Here is a 23,227-nt window from a genome sequence, read left to right on the forward strand (position 1 = left end):
ATCTACCTGAGAAACTTTTAAAAATATCTATGATAGGACCCCTCCCTGATATATTTTTATTTAAATGATCTGGACAGGGTGTGGGGGCTGGGTGGAGGTGGGCAAAGGGCAGGAAAATAGGAACATCTGTAATAGTGTCAACAAAAAAAGAAAATAAATAAATAAATGACCTGCACATTCACTACTAGAGTCTCTGGAGAGATTTTATTTAATAAAACATATTTGCCAATGATACCTCAGACAAAGGTTTAATCTCCAAAATATACAAAGAACTCACTTGACTCCACTCAAAGAAGATGACCAACCCAATTTAAAAAAGGGCAAAGAACTTGAACAGACATTTCTCCAAGGAGGACATACAGAGGATCCAGAGACACATGAAGAGATGCTCGATATTGCTAGCTATCAGAGAGATGCAAATTAAAACCACAATGAGATACCACTTTACACCAGTCAGAATGGCTACCATAAACAAAGAAACAAACAACAAGTGCTGGAGAGGTTGTGGGGAAAAGGGGACCCTAGTTCACTGTTGGTGGGATTGCAGACTGGTACAACCACTATGGAAAACAATATGGAATTTTCTAAGAAAACTAAAAATGAACATGCCTTTTGACCCAGCAATTCCACTATTACGAGTATATCCTAAGAACCCTGAAACACCAATTCAAAAGAACCTATGCACACCGATGTTCAAAGCAGCACAATTTACAATAGCCAAGAGTTGGAAGCAACCTAGATGCCCTTCGGTAAATGACTGGATCAAAAAACTATGGTACATTTACACAGTGGAATTCTATGCTGCAGAAAGGAATGAGGAGCTCCTACCTTTTGCAACATCATGGATGGAACTGCAGAGCATTATGCTGAGTGAAATAAGCCAGGAGGTGAAAGATACCATATGATATCACCATTAACAGGAATCTAAACAACAAAACAAATAGGCAAGAAAGATATGACCAATGACACTCAAATACAGAACAGGCTGACAGGGTCCAGAGGGTAGACAGGAGAGAATCATAGGGGAAAAGGGGATGGACTCACATGAATAAGTATAAAGGACACATGGACAATAATTAAGGTGGGGGGCACTGGGAGGGGGTAAGGCAGGGAATATAAAACAGAAAACTATACTTGAAGAAGAATTAAATTTTTTTAAAAAAGAAATACTAATAGGTAGTGACAGAATAGCCATGAGGACATAAAACACAGTATAGGAAATGGAGTAGCCAAAGAACTTATACGCATGACCCATGGACATAAACAAGGTGTGGGGATTGCCAGAGAAAGTGAGGGTGCTGGGTGCAGGGGAGCAAAAGAGAGAAAATGGGCACAACTGCAATAGCATGATCAATAAAATATAATTAAAATAAAAAAGAAAAAATAATAATAAAACAAAGCAGCTCCAATATTCATCTAGTTTTGAGAAAAACTGACTTAAACCTTAATATTTTATACTTCTATAAATTGGAATTATTAATTCATTAAAATGGAGTCCTGGGTGGTGCTGAGTCCTTTGATCAGCATCCCACTCTTTCTACTTTTTTTTGTTCTTTAGTTCTTATTTTCCTCTATTGCACTTCTTGCTCCTATTCACTGCTTTAAAGCCTACATCTTCCTCTTAGCTTCACCTGTGCTACCCTAATTATTCCACTTCTTTTCTCCTTTTTTCACCATAATAATCTTTGCCTACTGATTCTTTCCCTCTGGCCTACAAGCATCCTCCAATCTCCCCACCACCTGGTCTCAGCAGTCCTCCCAGATAAAGCATCAGCACTTTGCCCGCTTTGATAATCTACCCTGATGTTTTCAGGCTCTTAGACTGATTGGTAAAGTCATGGAATTAATTAATTATTAATTATTCCATTACATATTTATGTATAGTTATATAACCTATTCTTTACTAACATCATACCCGAAAATCATATAAAAAATCATAAATCTAATTAAGTCTATCTCTACTTTTCAAATGCAAAAGCATTCCCAGTCCTTGATTTATGCAAAACTCAACTTTCTTCTTTGTGGAAATCTCCCTTGGTTCTCATCCCAGCTCTCTGCTGACTGAGGGACTTTGTCGCTGTCTCCTTGTTCAATTCTCACTCTTGAAATATTAGCATTCCCCCAAATCAGTATGTAATTCCTCTTTATTTCATTGATTCCCAAATTTTCAGTCCTCTCCTCTGCATATTCTTGTTTCTCTCCAAGTTAAATGTCCTGTGGTACCCTGAGCATCGTGCCGACATTACAGGTTTCTGCTGGACATGTCAATGTGGATTTGGCAGGCACTTCAAACCGGGCATATTCCAAGATGAATTAATTAAACCATTCATCATGTTTCTTCTAGTACAGAAACACACGGACACAGTCACACACGGAGAGTCAGATACACGTATCCTCTTTTCTTTGGAATCCCCTGTATTGTACAGGGCCCAATTAATCTTACACAGATTTCAGGCTAGCAACCTCAGAGTCATGTTTCTTAGTTCCTCCTTCACCTGCACGTGCCCAGATGGCTGTCCAGTTACTGAAACTGCGATTTCAAACTGTAGCTCTCATCATTTCCTTTTCCATGCCTTGCACTGCCACAAATTAGGCTACTACAACAGACTGGTTGACAACACTATTTCTGCATATTCACCACCATGCTACAACAAATGATTATTCTGAAACACAAAAATTACCTCCCATAATCCTTTCTCAAAATATTCTCCAACTTCACAGCTTCAACCAGACTACATTATTATTGGTCTTAATACTGAATAAAAAAGACTTCACATAGAAAACATTCTAGATATAGTTATTTCTCTTACTTAAGCTGTGTCACAGGACTTTAAATATTATTTGAGCTAGACATTACTTTGAAAATATTTCTTACCGATCCTAATTTTATGAAGAATTTGAGTTACAACATTGATAAATGTTTGGTCTAAATTCACAAAATTTACAAGTGGCAGAGTTAATGTTGAATTTAACTAACAGACAATAGATTCTGGAGCCAGACTAGCTATATGTGCCTCCATCTGTCACTATAGATATTGTGTGACTTTAATAGCATAGCCTTCTGTACTTCAGTTTTCTAATCTTTAAATGGAAATAAAAATAGTGCCAGTCTCACAGGGTGTTTTAAATATTAAATTTGTTACATGAACTACTACCACATGTATACTTTGCAAGTAAGTCTTATATAAATATTACCTAGTTATTATTATTGAATTATTCTCATAAATTTTATAAGACCTTTGTGATCATTAATATTCTTCACTGCCTCTTATATGTATATCTCTACATGCCATGTTTACTACTTAGTGTTCTGTGGACATATAAGTATTATATATACATATATAACTATATATTAAAGTGCTTTTTATAAGTTCTAACACGATAAATAAAATTAGGATCAAGCTATACTGTATTTTAATGCTTTTTGATCATTTATTGTGTGTCAAATGATAATATTGTTTTCTGTGGTGTGTTTGTGATATGATTACAACTTAAAGATTACATTTGAGGTCTTGGTGTAGTTTAATACTTCAGCAAATACAAGAGCCAGATTTGATGAGCAAACCTTATATATTTTTACATTTTTACATTTGTACACTTTTTATTTTTGATATTTGAAACAAATTCATTTTACTAAACACCATGCAACTTTTTGCTAAACTCTTTTGCACTAGACTCAAAACACAGAACCAAATCACGTAAGCTACTCACTCATATTGCTGACTTTAATAGAATTTGAAGTTTTGTTACATTATTCTTATTTTGTCCAAATAGATGATATTTGCCATCTAAGAAAAAGTAATACCTTCTACTTAGTTGAGCATGCTGGAAACCAGAGAGTTATTTTGACACATTCTTTTTACTTCTTCTTCACAATCTGTTAGCAAGTCTTATGAATTTTCTTTTCATATCCTTATTGTATGAAACCACCTGATACTCTTCCCACTGTCACCATCCTTGTATTTGGTGACCATCAGCTTTTACTGGGATCAGGGCAATGCCCTCTTTGGGCTTTATTTGTATTTCCTCTCCTCCTCTTCTCTGTTCAGTAGCCACGGGGTTATTTAAAATTTAAAAGCAAATGAACAAACCCCATGCTCAATCCCTTTAATCATTTTTCACCACTACACATAGAAAGTCCATAGTCAGACACCATTCTGACCAATCTCCTGATTATTCTCCAGTTTCATTACTTACTGTTCACCTTTTTCTTTGCTGAAATTTTTATTCTTCAATTATAGTTGACCTTCAATATCATTTTGCTTTTGTTTCAGGTGTACATCATCATGGTTAGACAGTCACATACTTTTTATTAAATTAGTTTTATTGAGATGACATTGGTTAATGAGGTTATATAGGTTTCAGCTCTATAATTCTATGATCCATGAGTGCATATTGCATTGTGTGCCCACCACCCAAAGTCAAATCTTCTTTGCACAGTGGTTCCTCCCAGTATTTCGGCAGCATACATAGTTATTACAATATTATTCACTTTATTATCCATGCTGCACATTATGTCTCCGTGACTATTTTGCAGCTGCCAGTTTGTTCACCCATCTCTTTAGAATCTTCATTAGAATCCTCCCACCCAAACTCAACTCCTAGTAGTATGCTTTTCGTCATTTAGATCTAAATTTAAATAACACTTTCTCAAAGAAGCTTTCCATAACTCCTTTGGTATATTTTGTTTTTTTCTGTTATCCTCAAGTGCCTTGATCTTTTCCTCATGGGCACATTTAAAATTTCTAATTATCTAAGAAAAAGAAGATGAAAAATCAGAACAGTGAAAGGACAGCAAACTCAGAGTTATCAACAACCACACCTAAAACAGAAGCAAACTAAGAGGACAGCTAGATCAGGAGTGGAACCATAGAAATGAAGATCACATGGAGGGTTAGCAACAGGGGAGTGGGAGGAGGAGAGGGGAGGAAAAGATACAGAGAATAAGTAGCATAGATGGTAGGTAGAAAATAGACAGAGGGGAGGACAAGAATAGTATGGAAAATACAGAATCTAAGGAACTTGTGACACATGGACATGAACTAAAAGGGTAGAATGGGAGGGGTGGGTGTGCAGGGTGGAGGAGAATGAAGGGAGGAAATGGGACAACTGTAATGGCATAATCAATAAAACATATTACAAAAAAAACAGATCCCCAAAGCCTTGGTTGATTCATTAAGGAGATATTTTATTGTAAGACATTTTAATAGCTTTAAGAACATTAATTCAGAAATATTAAACTCTGACACAGAAAATGTTATTTCAGAGCAAGGCTTTAGGTGAATGTTTTAAATGGAGACTTTGTAAAAGGAACAATAAAACATGAAGAGATACAAAAAATAAAATAAAATAAAATTTCTAATTATAATTTTTAACCATTTCTCCTATTTTATTATGAAGTCAAATGGAATAAAGACTGTTGGTTCCTCCTCTTAGTTTCTTTATTTTTTCACTATTACATGTACTCAACATTTTGCATAACACCTGGTACATAGTAGACTTTTAATGTATTTTTGTTAAATAAATAGATAAAGGAAATGATAGGTGTATGTTAAGAGAGTGTTATGTTGTTTCTGTGTGAGTGTGGGAAATGACTTATATATCAAATTAATGCATTTTTAAAAATCAACCAACAGGACTGCAGATATATATTAGTATCATTAGAAGAGTATTCCCAACTTTGATTATCTGGTAGAGTCCATTGAAGGCTCTTGAGAAGCTAAATAATCTGTTGAAAACATATCATGAGAATTAATTATATATGCTTTTAGAGAGGCAATGTTGATTAATTAACACATTCATTTAAAAATTATATTATTGTCAAGTATCATAATTTTGGAGCACTCTGCCAAAGCATAGAGAGTCAAGTAACGACTAACATTTATTTCTGACCTTGAAAACTGCTATTATAATAGGAGAAAAAGGCCTATTATATTTTAGTTCTATCATACATGACAAATGACTCTTCTCATCAAATTAAACATTATGAAATTTTATGTTTCTAATTAATTTATCTATGTATTTTATTGTTTCTTTTCATTACCATAGATTCCACTTATACCCCTCTCCCCCACATAAACATTATGAAATTTTTAACAGCTAAGTGTTTCTAAAAACCTTAGAGTTACAGTCTGTAGATTGAGCTTTTCCATTTCATAAACTTAAAGAAAATATTAACAATATCAATTAGGTGATCACAAACATCTGCATTTTCATTTTGTTTAAATAGAAAAAAAATTCACATTTGGCTGGTGTATTATTTTTTTAGTCATTATCCTCCTCTGATATATTTATATGTACAGCTTTTCGAATAAAATCCATTTGTAAATGCATTTTAATTGTTTTATGTTTATCTGCCATGCTTTTTGGGTTTTCCTAGTGAAAACTATCCACAGTACAGTTTTAATAATTAATGCCTAGATGCTTGTATTCTTCATGAGGTTTTGTTTAATTGTAATGTAATTGTTTTAAAATAATGTAAGTTTTGCATTTTAATATTTTTCTCATTATATTTCTTGATGTTACTAGATTACTGGATAATTGACTTAAAATTTAATAATACTCTAGAATAGAAAAAGTGCACAATATACTTTATTCATTTTTTTCTTTACTGTATATCGCCAAAGTATTTTAGGGTTTTTTCAGCTGTTATTAAAAAAAGATAAAGATCTCTTCTTTACTGTCTCTTGTAGTAAATTATGTTCAGTATCAAAGCATGGTCATCTGGATAAAAGAAAAATACTTAGATGATGAGATGTTTTTAAGACAGGTTATCTTAGAAAAATCAATATTCTAAATAGAGCAGTAAGAAATTGTTTTTTTTTAATTTTTATTTTTGTTCAAGTACAGTTGTCTACATTTTCTGCCCACCACTCTCCCCTGCCCCACCCATCCCCAGCTCCCACCCTCAATCCTACCTCCCTTTGGCTTTGTCCACGAATCCTTTGTACATGTTCCTTGACCAACTCTCTCCTCTCCCCCTTCCCCTCTGGTTATTGTCAGTTTGTTCTTTATTTCAATGTCTCTTGTTACATTTTGCTTGCCTCTTTGTTTTGTTGATTAGGTTCCAGTCAAAGGTGAGAACGTATGGTATTTGCCTTTCACCTTCTAGCTTATTTCACTTAGCATAATGTTCTCCAGTTCCATCCATGCTGTTGAGAAGGATAGGAGCTCCTTCTTTCTTCCTGCTGTATAGTATTTCATTGTGTAAATATACCACAGTTTTTTGATCCACTCATTTACTGGTGGGCACTTAGGTTGCTTCCAACACTTGGCTATTGTAAATTGCGCTGCTATAAACAATGGAATGCATAGGTTCTTTTGAATTGTTGTTTCAGGATTTTTAGTGTATAATCCTAGCCGTGGAAATGCTGGGTCAGAAGGGAGTTCCATTTTTGCAAAATTCATTCTGTTTTCCACAGTGGCTGTACCAGTCCGCATCCCCAACAACTCAGGAATATACTAGGGTTTCTTTTCTCCACAACCTTGCTAGCACTTGTTTGTTCATTTGTTTATGATGGCCATTCTGACCAGTGTGAATTGGTATCTCATCATGGTTTTCATTTGCATGTCTCTGATGCTGAGCATCCTTTCATATGTCTCTGGGCCCTCTGTAAGTCCTCCTTGGAGAACTATCTATTCAGGTCTTTTGCCCATTTTTTAATTGGATTATTTTTCTTCCTGGAGTGGAGTCATGTGAGTTTTTTCTATATTTTGGAGATCAAACCCCTGTCCAAGGTATCTTTGACAAATATATTTTTTCATATGGTTGGTGCCTTTTTCATTGAAAGCCTAGTAAACTTGCTTATTCAGTTTAGCAAAGGACAGAAACAAAAATACCCTTGGACAAGTCCTAATAATATATTAGGTTCATTCACATATATATGAGATAAGCATTATTCACAGTCAAATAATCAGAAAATGTCACCACCATTATTGAACTGTTAAATTAGATGGAGCATACTAAAATATTCTCATAGTTTATCAAAAGTCAGGAGGAATATCTATTAGGACTAGAATGGTTGGGAAGGCTTCATTGTTGATTAGAACTTCATGAACATGTAGGATGTTTTAGTACTCAATTGGGCAAGAGATGGGGATATGATGCTATTGGATGGAATGATGTGATGAGATTAAAGGCATGGCAATTTAATGAGGAGCTAAGGATACCAATTTGACTGCCATTGGAGAGGGGAGGAACTGAATGATAAAAGCTTCTCTTTCTTGTACCTAGTCAAATATGCATTGGCTTATTCTTCCAGCCCTTTGTCATTACAGACTTTTCTGTGTGTTTTTATCATTCTCTATTAGCACTTCTATTAAGGATGCCTTTTTCTTGTCTCCTAAACCACAAGCTATTTGGCAGAAATTATTCTGTATTTTCTGCACACTGTGTTTTTCAGAGTCTAGTATCTGACACAAATTAAGGTCTGAATTATGTATTAGTTTATGTATCAAATAATTAAAGAAGGAATATCCTGCATAGCAGAATCCTTAAGATTTGGCATTATATACAACATATGATTCCTTGAAGAAGTAATTTAGACTAGATCCTTAATCTGACTGGTTAAAGTCTGGGGTATGGGGATTGATGGAAGGCAACTTTGGAATCTGTATTTGAAGTAATGAAGTTAGAAGTTGGGCGTGAGAGAACACAATAGCAATAAATAATTTCAGTGTCAGAGTTTTGAGTGATGAGATTCAATGAACCTCCACAAGGAGATCATGACTTGCCATGGAAAAGAAACAATGACTTACTGTTAATATTTTGTTCTTTGACTTTTTATCAGGAAGTGAAACTTCTAGGTAAGAGATCCATCTCCAATAAAAATTGTTTGGTTCCTAAAAGTTGATAATATCATTAATAATGCCTACCACCTTATATTATTCTGGGATATGTTGAGCAGAAGAGGGATAACCAGTAGCTTAGTGTGATTTTTAGCGTCAAAGAGTCACAAGCTTACTTTAAAGATGCAGAGAGCATCAATCTGGAGATGACTAAATTATATATTGCCTAATTCGCCTGACCAGCAAGAGTGGTCTTGGGTTCAGCCTGGCCATGAATATGAAAGATTCAATAGGCCTCTGGTAGCACCAAGTTCATTTATTTTTGAGTAAGGATTCAGGAGGGGTAACAATATTACTTTCACAGAATAGCAGAGTGGCACCCTTTAGGTAAAACTTCTAATGACTTCTAAATTATCAACACTCTAAATGCATTACTCCCTTGCCACATATTTCTGAGGAATTTTCTTAAAAGTTTTTATAGCAACTTCTGTAATATTTAGCACATAAAGTAAACTTGCTGAAACACTAGTAATAATGAGATTGTCTTGTATTTAGTAAGGAGTTGGAATTCCCTCTGTAAAATACACAAATAGCCGTACCTTTCCCTAAGTTGTCCAATATTTCTTTAACATTTGAAACATTATTTCATTCCTTCATCCTCTTATTTATACCTTTTTATAAATATTAAATGTGATAGAGACATTCAACTGTGTATGTAAGTTTTCCAAATGTAAATTAAATTCTTCCTCTGCCCAATCTGTCTCCATAGTTATTACCTAGCTTGTGAGTTTTAGATTGCTTATCCAAATAATCTCTCTGCCCAGGATATTAGCATCTACTCATGTTTCATTTTCACTTAACTGTGAAATTGAATCAAAAATCCTTTATTATATCATAGAACAAAGACAAAGAGATTACATGTTTAGTTTGGCACACTTCAGTTAATAGTACCATGTTATTTTCTCCACTTTCCATTACCAGATGAGGCATTAGATCATCTGGCCAGGCAAAATAGCAGTACAGTACCCCCTGGGTAGCAAAGTTCCCTGACACAGGTTTCCGGTGTCATTGAAGCACATGGACCATTTCTCTCTCGTTTCTTTCATGACTAAAGATTTTGCCATTGTTAATGTTTTTATCAATCCTGTCTCCATCTTTGAAGGGATATCTATCCCAATTTTCTTCCCATTTTTATTTGTATTGTTTGTCTTCTGAATATTGACTTGTAATTTTTTTAAAATAAATTTAAATGCAGGCCCTTTATCAGATAGATGATTTGTAAATATTTCTTCATGGTCTACATGTTGTCTCTCATATTCTTAGTAGCATTTTTGGAAGAGCCAAAACTTTTAATTTTGAGAAAGTTCAATTTACTATTTTTTTGGTATCACGCTTTTGGTGTCATATCTAAGAAACTTTGTCAATATAATTCACTAAAATCTTCTATTATCTCCTAAGATGTTTATAATTTTAACTTTTTTATTTTACATATAGAAAATCCATTTTGAATTATTTTTGTATATTCTGTGAGACAAAGGTTTCTGTCCAGTTTTGTTTATTTACTTTTTACCTTTGCATGTGTATACCTCATTAGCTTTATTTTTTAAGATTTTATTTATTTATTTATCTTTAGAGGGGAAGGAGAGAGGGAGAGAAACATCAATGTATGGTTGCCTTTCGTGCGTCCCCTGCTGGGAGTTGGCCTGCAGGGAACTGGCCTGTAACCCAGGCATGTGCCCTGTCTGGGAATTGAACCGCGATCCTCTGGTTTGCAGGCCCGCGCTCAATCCACTGAACTACACCAGCTAGGGCCTGTATACCTCATTAGCTTTTATTGTAAAATTTTCCCATAAATTATCTTTGCATCTTTGTTGTAAGTCAGCCATAAATGTAAGAGCTTATTTCTGGACTTATGGTCTATGAATCTATATGTTTAGCTTAAGGCAAAACCATGCCTGGTCAAATTTTGATAGGAGTTACATTAAATTTAAAAATTAAATAAATGTGGAGAATTCTATATTAGAATATTGAGTATTTTCCCTCCATGAATATGGACTGTCTTAGCACATACTCTTAAATTTCTCCCAGCAATGTTGTAAATTTTACTGTATAGATTACATAGTCATTTTATTAATTTATTTCTATTCTATCATTTTTCTATCATTTTCTATCAAGATTTTATTTCTTTTTCTTTAGAGGGAAAGGGAAAGAGAGAGGGAGAGAAGTATCAATTATGGTTGCCTCTTGCACGACCTCTGTTGGGAACTGGCCTGCAACCCAGGCATGTGCCCTGATTGGGAATCTAACCAGGGTCGTTTGGTTAGCAGGCCCCTGCTCAATCCACTGAGCTACACCAGCCAGGGCCTATTCTATCATTTTTAATGCTACTGTGAATATACCTGATGTTATTTTTGGATTGTTTTGCTAATACAGTGGTACCTTGGTACTTGTTAATTTGTTCCTGTACGCATGACGAGTGCCAAAGCTGACAAGTATAGAACAATGAAGCATTTTCTCTTGTGGGGCTGCTTCACAACTACACAAGTTCTAACCAGTGCCCCAAGTCCTGATCAAGAGTCGAGTGCTGAAACATTTTTTCCTTTTCCTTTTTTTAAAAAGATTTTATTTATTTATTTTTAGAGGGGAAGGGAAGGAGAGAGGGAGAGAATATCAGTCTATGGTTGCTTCTCATGGGTCCCCTGCTGGGAACTGGCCTGCGACCCAGACATGTGCCCTGACTGGGAATCGAACCAAAATCCTCTACTTCGAAGGCCTGTGCTAGATCTACTGAGCTACGCCAGCCAGGGCCCGAAACATTTTTTTTCTTAATCAAAATGCAACAAGTGCAGATTTTAATGAGTTCTAAAGCCAGCAAGTAATGAGATATGACTGTATAAGAAAATACAATAGATTTTGCTTAAACTTTTTACTCATTTGTTAGTTCTCAAACTTTCATGTAGATTCCTTAGTATTTTGTGCATAAATGAGTATGCCTTCTGCAAATACCGTTTTACATCTGTTTTTCCAGTCTGAGGTGTTTGCTGTTTTTGTTGTTCCCGTTGCTCCCTTGTGTGCTTTATGGCACTGTTGGAACATTCAGTACAAGGCTGAGTACAAGTGCTGAAAGCATGCTTTCCTCATTCCCGATCTCAGGGAAAATCGTTCAGCCTCTTGTCGTTACCTGTCGTTCTCGCTGAAGGTTTTATTGTAGATGCTTTGTATCAGGGTGAAGACATTCCTTTCTATTGTAGTTCATTGCGCATTTTTTCATAAATAGATATTTGGTTTTATAAATTGCTTTTTCTGTATTTTTAGAGATTATTATGTACAATCTGATATTGCCCTAATTTTGATATCACCTCTTAGTACTATTTTCCATTCCCAGACCTCCTTACTCAGATCTTGCCTGTCTGCCCTGTCTTCTTACTGAATCTAGAGTTTGACTGCGCCTGATCTCTCTCCCCTGTTGTCATAGTCTTGGCCCCTGTTGCCAAGGTCCCGAGTAGAGCTTTCCTTACCATTTTTTACAAACACCAGAAGAGTTATTTCTTTAACAATATTTAGATTTATTTATTTTCAGTGACTGTGTTTGTGTGTTTTAACTAGATATAATAGTACTTCTAAATTTTGAATGTTGACCTAGAGGATTTTCTTTTTTTAATTACGTGTCTGGACTTTATTTCCTGACTCTGCTTCCCTTCAATGTACAGCAGCTCCTTGTGTCTCTGCACAATTTTTATGCTGATTCACATGTTCAATTTTTAGCTGGCTTTTTGTAAACGGTTTCTACTTCTGCAAACGTTAATGTCAGCCAGTGGTTTAGACCAAGGTGTGCACAAACACCTCAAGCCCGTAAGGCTTCCACCCTTCATGAGTTGATCCGAGTTAATGTTGAGAACAGCTTTGAAAGTTCAGGCAGTTGGCAGGATTTCCATTCGGCACCTACATTTCCTCGGGCCTTCTCATGTCCCTCCTCTACATGTGCATTTTTTCAGTGAAGAACAGAAAGCTTATTCAGTCCTTCTGTTGGGCTCCCATTTTCTAGTTCTTTCTGCTGGACGTCTGGCTTGTTCACAGCTTTTCCCCACTAGGACCACACCTTATACGAGCAGAGGTGAGGTTGTTCTCCATTTAGTTCCCACTGTGCTTGAATCCTTTACTAACTCCACATCAAATTGTCCGTTTTTCTCTTGAGGCAAACCGACTGCATTTCATGGCCAGTTCTACCATTACAAACTTTGCATGCCACCTGTGCTGGGGGTGGCAGGAGGGTTGGCAATGGGGAGGGGAATGTAGGATGACATGCAAACAAGGCCCCTGACTCCTACTTTTTAATCTGAAGTCACAGCAATCTTCATGAGTCATTTCTTTCAATTTGTATACTTTACTGAATCTTTATAGTCCTAAATTATGGTTTTGATTATTTTACTTAGATTTTTACTTACTTTTTGAAAAAAGAATTGTCTTCTTCTTCATCCCACCAGACCAAGGGGTCCTACACCCAGCTACTCCTTTGCCATTTAGAGAGAGCAATTTCAGTCAGCTGCTAGAGGGGACCAGATATATTGTACAAAGAAAAGACAGAGTATTGAAAATAAGGATTCCTGTGATAAAGTGGAGGGAAGCAAATAAATTAAATAAACTCAAGATATGTTAATAAGATAAAATGTTTCTTCTTTTTACGAAATAAGTAGAGTGCTTATTTCCATGTATCCCTTATGTCATGGATTATAGTTTGATTTTATTAAAAAAACAAAATCCCATAAGTTTCTATATTGTTATCATGTACATGTATTCATTTTACAAAACCCAAAATTCCATATCAAATATTATAAGATAATAGATATTTTGGCATACTGAATCTATGCTGTTTTGAATAAAATAAAGGAAGTACTATCTGAAGGAATTGGAATATCACAAATTGTTTATTGTGACAGTAATTCTGCATCCTATCACTTCTTTCATTTTCACAAATAGACAAAACAAAAAACTCAATGAATCTACCTTAGTAAATGCAAATTTCAGAATGGAATGTATCAGCATAGTATACTTGGACACAATCGTGAATGTTTGGAATTGCAGTGCACTCTTTCTTCTACCTAGACCGAAAGTCGAAATAAACCAAGCCTCAGACGTTATCTGAGTTTCCAGAAAGGGCAGAGAGTGTCAGTCTCTTCAATGAATATTTCTTACACAAACCCTCAGCGCAGCGTTTTATACTTTCTAAGTGAAATTCATTGAAATCCCTTACCAATAGATGATCTCCCTTAGGGATAAACGACAGTAGATTGAAACAAATATTTAGATGATGAGGTTTCCAAAGTATTTTTTTTCTCATTAAGTATGTTCTATTTGTGTCCATATATGTCAGAAAATTCTTTTATAAAAGCAGAAGGTTGCAGCAGATGTAGCCTGTGTACATGCAATATGGCTCTGTTCTTTATTGTGTGACTGCTATTCATGCTGTTTATCAAAAGTTTCCTTTTTCAAATTTATTTTTTATCTACATTAGGTCTGAAATGTCTCAGTCCATGCTTTGAAAACCAGTACAGTTCTCTCATGATTTTTAGTATAAATAAGAACCATTTAAAGAATTTACTGTCATTCCTTATAACCCTCTTATCTAAAATCATGTCACTTTCCCCAGAGTTTCTGCTTTCAACACCAAAACCTAAAGGAAATATAGGATGCAGAAACTATTATACATATTAAATCGAATATAATGTAAATCCTTTTCTTATTTATTTGTCTCACAGAATGATTCTCAAACTCTTTATCACAGCACATTAAACCCTCCCCTAGGCTGTACTCATGGCTGCAACTTCATCGCAGACATGTTAGTCTTTCTCTAGTTCATCACATTCAGCTTCTCTTGGAGACTCCTTCATTCCCTCCATCTCAGGGTTTGCATATGCACCCTTGCCTTTTCCATGAACTCCTCTAAATCCAATATTCTTCAATCTTGTGGAGACCCCATCTTAAATCTAATCTTTGACAAAGGACTTTGATATGTATTCTGCAACACACTCACTTTTTAAAATTATTTTTCAAATAACATTTGTTGCAGCCTGTCAATACAGATTTTTATTAATATGTTGTCATAGATAGTAAATTTTTTTTAAATCAAGGCCTAATTTTATTTACTAGCTTAGGTTTATACCCAGCTCCCAGCACAGTGCCCGAGGCCTTTGTAGGTTCTCATTAAATTATTTTTGTAATGAATGTTTTCCTCCAGATTATTATTTTTTCCTAAATCAAGTTTGGAAATTCGTTCTGGTATTATGATTACCACCAAGTGGTCTCAGCTAACATACTTTTGCAGCTGCCTTCTTGTGGAAAGGATACAATATTTTTAGACTTTTCTAAACTCAGATGTACATGTTTAAGCAGAGTTCGCTTTGCAAATTGAACTTCACTTTAAAAAGAAAAGAGCTAACCTCAGTATCCATGGCCTTATTTTTCATTAAATATTACAAAAGATTAAGTGACTCTATTTTTTTCTGTCACTACTTTTACTTAACCTGAATAATAAGATATAAAAAAGTATTCTAAGAAATATGTATTATTAAAAGTTCTTAATTTTATAATTTAGATCCCGCTTTGTTTAAAAGTCCAACTATTACTACATGAAAAACATTTACTTATTTATCTGTGTGTGTATGTTTTCCTTTTTTGTTACATAACATCATCATGGTTTCTACACAAGGATGACTGTACCACTTTCACAGTATTATCTTTACTCATGATAGTGAGTAACTATATATTGAATCAAAGACATATTAAAGTATTAATGACCATGTGGCATTACATATGAGAATCTCAAAGTACAATAATCCTAGAAGAATTAAGAGTCATAAAGCAAGCCAAGACGAATAACTAATTATAAAACTATTTTTCTGTAATATTTGGGATTCTTCCAATTGAAGTGACATAATTTGAAAATAAACTAGCTTGCTTTTTTATTTTAAAAAAAGAACATTTCATTTTGTGTATCAGAAATGGTCAGTACAAATTTGACTCAAGCATAACTGGAAACAGACACATTCACGATATTCTCTCCCAATTACCTGCCATTGTCTTTTTTGTTTTTGTATTTTTTTTAGAACTTTGTGTTAGGCCCACCCATGCAGATGTGAAGATCAGCAAAATGTCAGAGGTAATTTTACCAGGCTAGCCCTAGAGAAAATAACAGCTACTCTTTTCTGGTAGTTCAGGAGTCATCATGAGTATAGCAATTTAGTAACTTGCAGTTCCTAAAGCAAACAATGTCCAGGTCTGAATCTCAGTGCCATTGATGGATGAAGCTAAGGGTCAGCCCCACCCTAATATGGACTGGGAGGGGCACGCGTCGATCCCAAAGGTGAAACAAAGGGCTCTTCCTGGAAACAAAAATCCAAAACTTCAAATGGTCAACACACTTGTTTGTGATCACAGTTTGTGGACTGTAATTCATTTCTAGTAAAAATACACGTATGTGTGTAATAAGACTACATTCACACTTTTGTCTTATAGTTTAGTTCTGGTGATGCTTTCTTGACAACTGTGACTTTTAGTCTATCCCTGCTTCATTTCTGAGACTCCGATTTGATTTTTTTTGTTCAGTTTGTGATCTGATATTCTTTTATACATAAAGCCACATTTGTTAATTTCTCAGACATAGGACAGGGAGATTGAAGAGAGAAACAAACTACAGCCAAAACTAGCAGGAAATACAAGAATAGAACTGGCAAATAAACTTGTTTTTTTGTAGGAGTGAAGGGTGGCTGAAAATAAAGACACTGTATCTGAAATATGTACTGGTACATATTAGAATATTGAGAGGAAGAAATTGTGGGAGGGTAAGATTAAACTTCCTGAAAATAACTATAATACAATTATAGAAAAGAAATACATGAACAGATAACTTAGTGTTTCTTATCATTTATATATTATAGCACTTAAGTAAAACCATTTAAAGTCAGATGTTACTTACATTCATCTGATAACATGTAAGTGGCACTGGCTTTTCCATGTCAATCAACACCTTCTTCAATTCCCTTTTATTTAGGGGACAGATTTCCCTTCTCAGTTGGGAGATGGCTTCATATGCCACCATCTCATAGACCACTGATCACCGGGTCAGTGAGCTGTAATTGAATTAAATCCCCACCGTCGTTCAGTTTCAGGGTCTTTGATGGGTGTCATTACCACTTTGTGGGCATTCAGAGTGAGTGTCTCAGCTCCCTTTTCTGATCTTGGACTACGAAAACTTTCTTCAAAAAATTCTTGTTTGCATGTGTGGGGGCTCAGTTATGTTGATTCTTAACCCTCTATTTTAGTATTTAGTATTAAAAGACTGAAAACATAAAACAATTTAAATAGCCTAAACATAAAAATTATTTTGGACTTATTTGTTGAACTTGTGTGTGTTAATGGTTCTAGTTGTAGTCCCCAAATATAGTAACTTATCTGTGGTTGGCTGGCTCTGCAGTTTTAAGGAAACTTCTGTCACCTGCTTTTGTGGTACTATTTGGTATTTATGGCCCCTCCCAGATGAGTGCCTTGTCTTCAATTTAATTATAATCCAGCTTATTTTCTCTTCCAGCATCATTTATGAAAATGTCAAATAAGACCAGCCGTAAAACCTACATTCCTGAAGCATACTCCTCAACACTTTTTAACTTGCTACATTGCCATTTATCATTAAATTTCTTTAGCCCATTTAAGTCCCAGAAAGAATGTTAATATTGAGGCAATTTGAGCTAAATTTTAATTAAGATTCCCTGAGACATTGTGTTAAGTGATTTACTATAATCAAAATCGATATCTCCTCTGATACCCCCCACCTTCTAATTTTCTAATTTTCTAATTTTATCCACACACAAAAGGGAATGAGTTTGTCTGGCTTGAATAGTTCTCCATAAATATACATCATTCATTCTGACAGTTTCTGAAAATAGTTTCCTTCTCCTTTGCCTTTAGGACTATGTCTGTCATTTTCACATAAGCCCCAGATTCATTCCATGAAATGCCTTTCCTCTGGCACCCACATCTATCTACCTCCAGACACCTAATCTTAGATTTAGCCGAATTAATGCCAGTCTCTCAAATATCCTTTTTTTCCCTTCCAATTTTTTTTTGCTATTTCTATGCACATTATCACTCTAAATGCAGTGGTTGCTAAAAGTAGAAATAGAATATGCAAAGTATATGCCCGTAAGCATGATGAGGTAGTGTGAAACACCTTGTGTACACTTCATCAGGATATTAAATGTAAACATTTGAATGAGCCATTAGTTAACACTGGGTCCCTGAAATTGAATTCAAGTCTCAAGGTAAATGTGCACATTTACATTTTATCTGCAAAGGTACAGCAGGGCATCCTGTAGCCTCTGCACCCCCAAGGAGACTGTTAACAATAAAGGACTACAATTTTATAGGAGTGAAATTCAGGGATGAGACCATATAAGAAAATGTCAGTACATAAGATCATTTTCCTATAGGTCTACTTATTACAACCATGAGTGTTTTCTTTATCCAGTAGAACATTTGTAACTGTGTTTTTCTTATGTGTAAGCTGAAGCCATCTTTCTTTTCTTTATTTATCACTTTTGGTATGATGAAAAGAGAAAGTTCTGCGAATGCTTCTAAAATGAGTATTATAAGATTTTCCCCTAGAATTTATTTTTTCTTCTTAAGTAAATGTATGTTTATCAGGAGAGTCAAGGAGCCTTATTCAACATATTAAATTGTTACCTTAATTTTGCTGTGTGGAATTAATAATGGCCACAGTGTTGATACAAATAATTAACCAAATGTGGCCTTTGATAAATACCATTTGCCCTAAATTGATTATAAATACGTGCAATTTGCTTTGCAGGTGCTTATGTCATATTATTTCAGGTATCCTGAACTGGATCCCTTTCCTCAAAAAAGTGTTTCTTGGACTTGATATTCTAATTATCTAATTAAATATTCTACAATTAAAGATGTATTTGTTTGATTTTGAGAGATAATACTCTAGGCCAGTGACTTCCAACTGATGTACCACAAGAATTTTAAAAACATGTAATACCTGACTATTTACTCAGAGCACTGACCTCTTTTCCCTTAGATTGTCAAATTAAAAAATGACATCAGCCAACACAATAGCCATCCTGTGTAAATGAATAAAAGCCATGCTTATATTTGTCAGGTAGGCAAAAAATTAAATATGTTTTTGGTGTGTTACATAATTTAGTAATTAGTTTATATGTGCCATGAGATGAAAAAAAAGTTGCAAATTGCTCTTCTAGGCCTTGTTAGTCCTTTATAAGTCAGTATGAACAGATTATGAGAGTCTTTGCTAAAGCCCATATAAATAAAAAAGACAAGAGATCAAGAGAATCTGTGGGAGACAGAAGGGAAATCATAAAGAATAGAAAAAAATTAGAACAAAGGGAAGAATGGAAGTAATAAAGGCAAACTTCATCTATTTCATTTTCTTCAGGCCTTCAGTCTGTAGTAGTGTGTGTTTATGTGTCAAGAACAGGAGGAAAATAGAGAAAAATTCATTTTTCTATAAGGATATTAGATTTACTTACAGCTTTCCTCTTTTTTCCTTTATTAAATTAAAATAAAGATTGCCCTCAAGACCCAAACACTTTTTTAAAAATCATTCTCACAAGGAAAGAAAACAGAAACCCTTCCTTCTGTGATTGCTTCTGCATCATAACAGAATCCAGTAGCCACAATTCAAGAAAACAAGAGTATACGCCAAGAAAACTTTCTTTACTTTTTTTTTTTTTTTTTGTCTTTGAAAGCAAGCTGCTTTTGTTGGAGGGGGAAAAAAATGACACAATAGTGAAAAGTTGAGTCCCAGAGGATTTATGTTGTGATTTTCAATTCCAGCTCACTGCATTCGACGCAGACGAAGGTTCAAATGGAGAGATCTCATACGAAATTCTGGTTGGGGCGAAGGGAGACTTCATCATCGATAAAGAAACAGGGCTTGTCACCATCGCTCCGGGGGTGGAATTGATAGTCGGCCATACATACGCGCTCACGGTCCAAGCATCGGATAATGCTCCTCCTGTAGAGAGAAGGTAATTTATACTAGGACCAAAGCAGTCTTTTCATCACTCCCATTTAGCCCCAAAATTAAATTTAAGGAGCACAGCAAGCATTCTTTTATCCTATAAACATCTAAATTAGATCACAAAATCAGAGAGACCGGATTCTCAGGAACTGCATGTTCTTACTTGGTTCAATTGTGGGAAAAGGATAGTAAAGACAGGATTAAACCACAAAATAATTAACTATAATTTCACAGATATGAAGCATGCATGACTCTGTTTGGCGGTGGGTAGGCAGGGTGGAATCTTGGAAATATCAGAGGCATGTATTTAATTTACTGTTGAAAAGCAAGGTTGATGAGAGAGGTCAGACATGGAATGTCTCAGGGTTTTAAAGCCACCTGTCAGTGTCTGGGTAATTATTCAAACGTATACATTATATATAAGTATACAAATATATACATATGCACACATATATACAAATATAGATGCATATGTGCATGTATATATTCTATCTATAGAATTTATTAGAATTTATCATTTAGCTATAGAATATATGCATATATATTCTCAATTTGTATATTTACTTAGATAGCTAGATAGATAGAGCGGCTAAGAGGGTAAAAAGCAAAAAAGTTCTCACTGTTACTATTGCATTTATCTAGTCCCCCATCTGATATATTCCTTTTATTAATGGCTTTTTATTTCCAGATATTTAATATGTATTTAAAGAAAATATGAATGAATGTCTATACACTCCTGCACCTTGCTGGGTTTCTCCCCCTCACAATAAATCCTGATGATATATTTCCATATGAATAATGGATAGTTTCCTCAAAGTTTTGTCACAGCTATGTAATGTTTCCTTATATGTATATAATAATGTTTAAAAAATTCACTGTTGATAACTTTTAAATTTCAGTCTTTTTTTTTACTGACTGTATAGGAATGACATTGAACATGCATCATTTTCAATGTGTGCAAGTATATCAATGGAGTAAATTCCCAGATAGGGACCAAAGAATATATGCAATGGTAGGTTTTAGAGATAAATGCCAAATTGTATTCTACTGGGCTTGAAACAAGTTTCAATTCCAACTGCCAAGCTGAGAATGGTTAATTCTACCCAGTCTCCCTAGATGTGTGTAACATCAAACATTTGGATTGTTTGCCCATCTGATAGGTAAAAATTAGTACTTTTTTTATCCATTTGATTATGAGTGAGTTCAATTCTTATGTTTAAGGTGGTCATAATCATTGCCCATTTTTCTATTGATATGTTCAGTCCAAGTTTCAATTATTCTAGGTTTTCTTCTAGTTATTTTTTAATTTGTACTGTATGTTTAAATCTTTGTCTCTGCTGTACACAAAGAGGCATTGATGCAGCAAGATCTTTTCAGGAAATTATACCATTTACCCACTCAATATGGGGGAACAAAAGTAGATTTACAGTTGTGAGTATGCAAAATAGTTTATTTTTGTACTATCATTTATTGTTATATTATTTTCCACACAAAGAACTGTACACCTGCTTTTGCTCTACCCTATATATTAGATAGTTATTTTTTTCTCAGTAATTTTGTGTTACATTTACTATATTATGCATCTTCTTTTGTATATAAATTTGATTCTAGACTTTCCATTCCATTACCTTGCCTATTTTTCATGAGTAATTATCACACAATTTTAGTTGCTCACATTTTAAACTATGTTTTATAATATGGTGATGCTACCATATCTAAATCCTGTTTTTCCTTTTAAAAAAAAGTGTCCTTGTTACTCTCTCTGTTAATTCTTTTCTTTGAGTTTAAACAAGTTAGTTCCATTTTTAAACTATATTTTTATTAAGAACATATCAAATTTATAAATTAATTGCTTAGGTTAAGTTGTATATTTTTTATGTTGAACCTTTATATCCAAGAACTTTCTTCTCTTTATTTGTATGCTTTATTTTATGTCTTTCAATAGTTTTTAAAAAATATTTTCTTCCTAAAAATTCCAAATTTAAAAATTTATTACTTAGGGTTAAGTTGTGTATTTTGGATGTTGAATCTTTTTATCTAAGAACTTTCTTCTTTTTAGTTGTATGCTTTATTTTATGTCCTTCTCTAGTTTTTCATTTTTTAAACATTTTCTTCATATAAGTCCTATACTTTTTTGTTGGTCTGTTTCTGTATCTTGTTACTGTAAATAGAGCCCTTTTCCTTATTGTATTTTGTTGACTAAATATATGTCTATTTATGTATGTACATATATATATACATGTATGTATATATAAGTATATATACACAGACAAGCTATTACTCTCCTTATGTTAATTTTTAACCTACTTTCTTTTTTAATTCTCTTATGGTTTTATATTTTTCAGTTAATTCCCCTATATTATCCTTGAATGTATTTTATAAATAGTGATAATTTTATATTCTTCTGTCCATTTATTTCTTTGAATTTTGCTTGGTAGTTCTTCCAATAAGAATGCTTTTCATGTTTTTAACTTGAGTGGGAATGCCTCCTACACTTCTTCATTATATTAAATTCTTTTTTAAACATATATTTTATAATGTTAAGAGTTTTATTTATCTACCTTATTTTATTGACTTAAACATAAGAGTGGTGGTTTATTCAAGTAAAATAAATATCCTCTATACAGATAGAATGACTTTTCTTCTTGAGCTGACGGTAAGATGATTGATTATTGATTATTACGCATTTTGCCATGTGTAATGCACACCCACATTTTTGTGCACATCATACATGGGAACATTATACCTACATATGTAATCATTATACCCATGTAGAATATGCATCCTTATTTTTCTCTCAAAAATTTGGGCAAAAAAATTGTGCATTATACATAGCAAATACAGTAGTTTCTAAATAAATCTACTTTACATTTTTAGCATCAGTTCCACTAGGCTGTGACATTTTAACTTCGAAATAAACTTCTGGGTTATGTTTGTTATTTTGTTTAGCAAAAGTAGGGCGTGTTTTTCTTGCTGAGAAAGATTTTATATGCTTATGATGATACCTCAGAAACCAACAAAAAACAGAAAGCAATAAAAGAATTAACAAGTGTAACAGCAAATATGAATGAACTGTAAAATCTCTAAAAATGATATGTAAATCTAAATTTGCTTTTCTGGAAAAAAACAACAAAAATGAAAACATAAATGTAGTAAAACACCAGCTAATCTAATTTTATAAAGAAAAAAAAGCACAAGTTCACATAATAAATTCTAAGAGGGAGTAAATGGAAGAGATTAAATGAATTATAAGAGACAACTATGCTTTACTAATTGAATTCAAAACCATGAGAAAGGGAGAGGGAGAGAGGAGAGAAATATCTATGTGAGAGAGAAACATCTATCGGTAGCCTCTTATACACACTCTGACTGGGTACCCAACCC

General features: G+C 34.1%; 1 protein-coding gene across 2 annotated transcripts in view; it reads left to right on the forward strand.

Annotated features, from left to right (window-relative positions):
- The window catches only part of PCDH15 (protocadherin related 15), a 791,076-nt gene that overhangs the window by 496,748 nt on the left and 271,101 nt on the right, over positions 1-23,227 (forward strand). For both annotated transcript variants that reach the window (XM_037066919.1, XM_037066920.1), the window contains exon 14: positions 19,657-19,850. In XM_037066919.1, the coding sequence (XP_036922814.1) occupies positions 19,657-19,850 (194 nt within the window). The remainder of the gene's footprint in view (positions 1-19,656; positions 19,851-23,227) is intronic.

This window comes from Sturnira hondurensis, unplaced genomic scaffold (genome assembly GCF_014824575.4).
Source record: "Sturnira hondurensis isolate 20B ecotype Veracruz unplaced genomic scaffold, ASM1482457v3 Scaffold0016684, whole genome shotgun sequence".
Taxonomy (NCBI): domain Eukaryota; kingdom Metazoa; phylum Chordata; class Mammalia; order Chiroptera; family Phyllostomidae; genus Sturnira; species Sturnira hondurensis.